General features: G+C 42.6%; 1 protein-coding gene across 1 annotated transcript; it reads right to left on the minus strand.

Annotated features, from left to right (window-relative positions):
* On the minus strand, nucleotides 1–841 carry LOC115967052. Its single transcript, XM_031086144.1, has 2 exons — nucleotides 94–841; nucleotides 1–17 (listed from the first exon to the last, which is right to left on the minus strand). Exons 1-2 carry the CDS (start codon nucleotides 839–841, stop codon nucleotides 1–3), a joined length of 765 nt encoding a protein of 254 aa, XP_030942004.1.
* Between the last annotated feature and the right edge of the window lie 255 nt (nucleotides 842–1,096).

Consider the following 1,096-nt stretch of genomic DNA (forward strand, 5'->3'; position numbering starts at 1 on the left):
TTAGCCTTTGTGCAAGTCTATGTGAGATGAAAGAATGGGTTGAACCAGAATCAAATAACACTTGTGCATGTTGACCAGAAACAAGAAGTGTACCTGAAACCACTGATGGGGATACCTCGGCGTCCTGTTTAGTCAAAGCAAAAACTCGACCTTGAACCTTGGGTTTTTGTTGGCTCCCACTTGTATTGGTAGTTTGTTCAGCTCGCAAATTTGGACAATCCTTGATGAAGTGTCTAGTCTTGCCACATTTAAAACACGCCCCTGACTCCAAATAACATGTTCCACTATGAGCCTTTCCATATCTTGGACAAGTCTTATGTGCCTTCTTATTTGAATTAGGCACCCCTTGCTTCTTGAATGAACTTCCACTAGACCTTCCCTTAAGAAAATTACTCTGATTTGGCTTCCTCTCCTGGTCATTGGCCTTTGAGAGACGATTGCAATTTCTCTCTGCTATGAGAGCTCGATCTACTACCTCTGCATATGTTTCCAATTTGAACATGGAAACCGGTCCCTGGATTTCCTCCCTTAAACCCATTTCAAAATGCCTAGCTTTCCTTGCTTCTGTGTCAACCATGTGTGGAGCAAAGCGGGATAATTCAGCAAATTTCCGCTCATACTCATACACTGATTGAGTACCTTGTGCTATGCGAATGAATTCAGCTTCCTTTTGCACCATCAGACTATCAGGAAAGTACCTCCTATGAAAGAGCTCAACAAAATGCTGCCAAGTTATAACTTCTCTTCCATGTGTCCTCTCTGTGGACTCCCACCATTCCAATGCATCATCTTTCAGTACAAAAATAGCAAGGATAACTCGTTGCTCATCACTAACTTCCATTGCTCTAAAGAGCCTCTCTATCTCTTTAAGCTAGTTGTCAACCTCTATTGGATCCTTTGTACCCTTGAAAGCAGGAGGGTCAAGCTTTCTATATTTCTCCAAAGCACTAGTTGGATTGGTGGCTCCTACTTGATGTTGCACTATATTGGTTAAGCCCCCAATGGTTTCAATAATAGCTTGAAGATTAGTGGTTCCATTAGCATTCTGTTGACAATTCCCTGGGTTCCTCCTTGGTGGAGCCATCTCTCTCTAAGC

Source organism: Quercus lobata, chromosome 11, assembly GCF_001633185.2.
Source record: "Quercus lobata isolate SW786 chromosome 11, ValleyOak3.0 Primary Assembly, whole genome shotgun sequence".
NCBI classification, from domain to species: domain Eukaryota; kingdom Viridiplantae; phylum Streptophyta; class Magnoliopsida; order Fagales; family Fagaceae; genus Quercus; species Quercus lobata.

What these genes read in the sequence shown, in the direction of transcription:
- LOC115967052 (XM_031086144.1), bottom strand. Translation starts at nt 841, where the DNA reads ATGGAAGTTAGTGATGAGCAACGAGTTATCCTTGCTATTTTTGTACTG.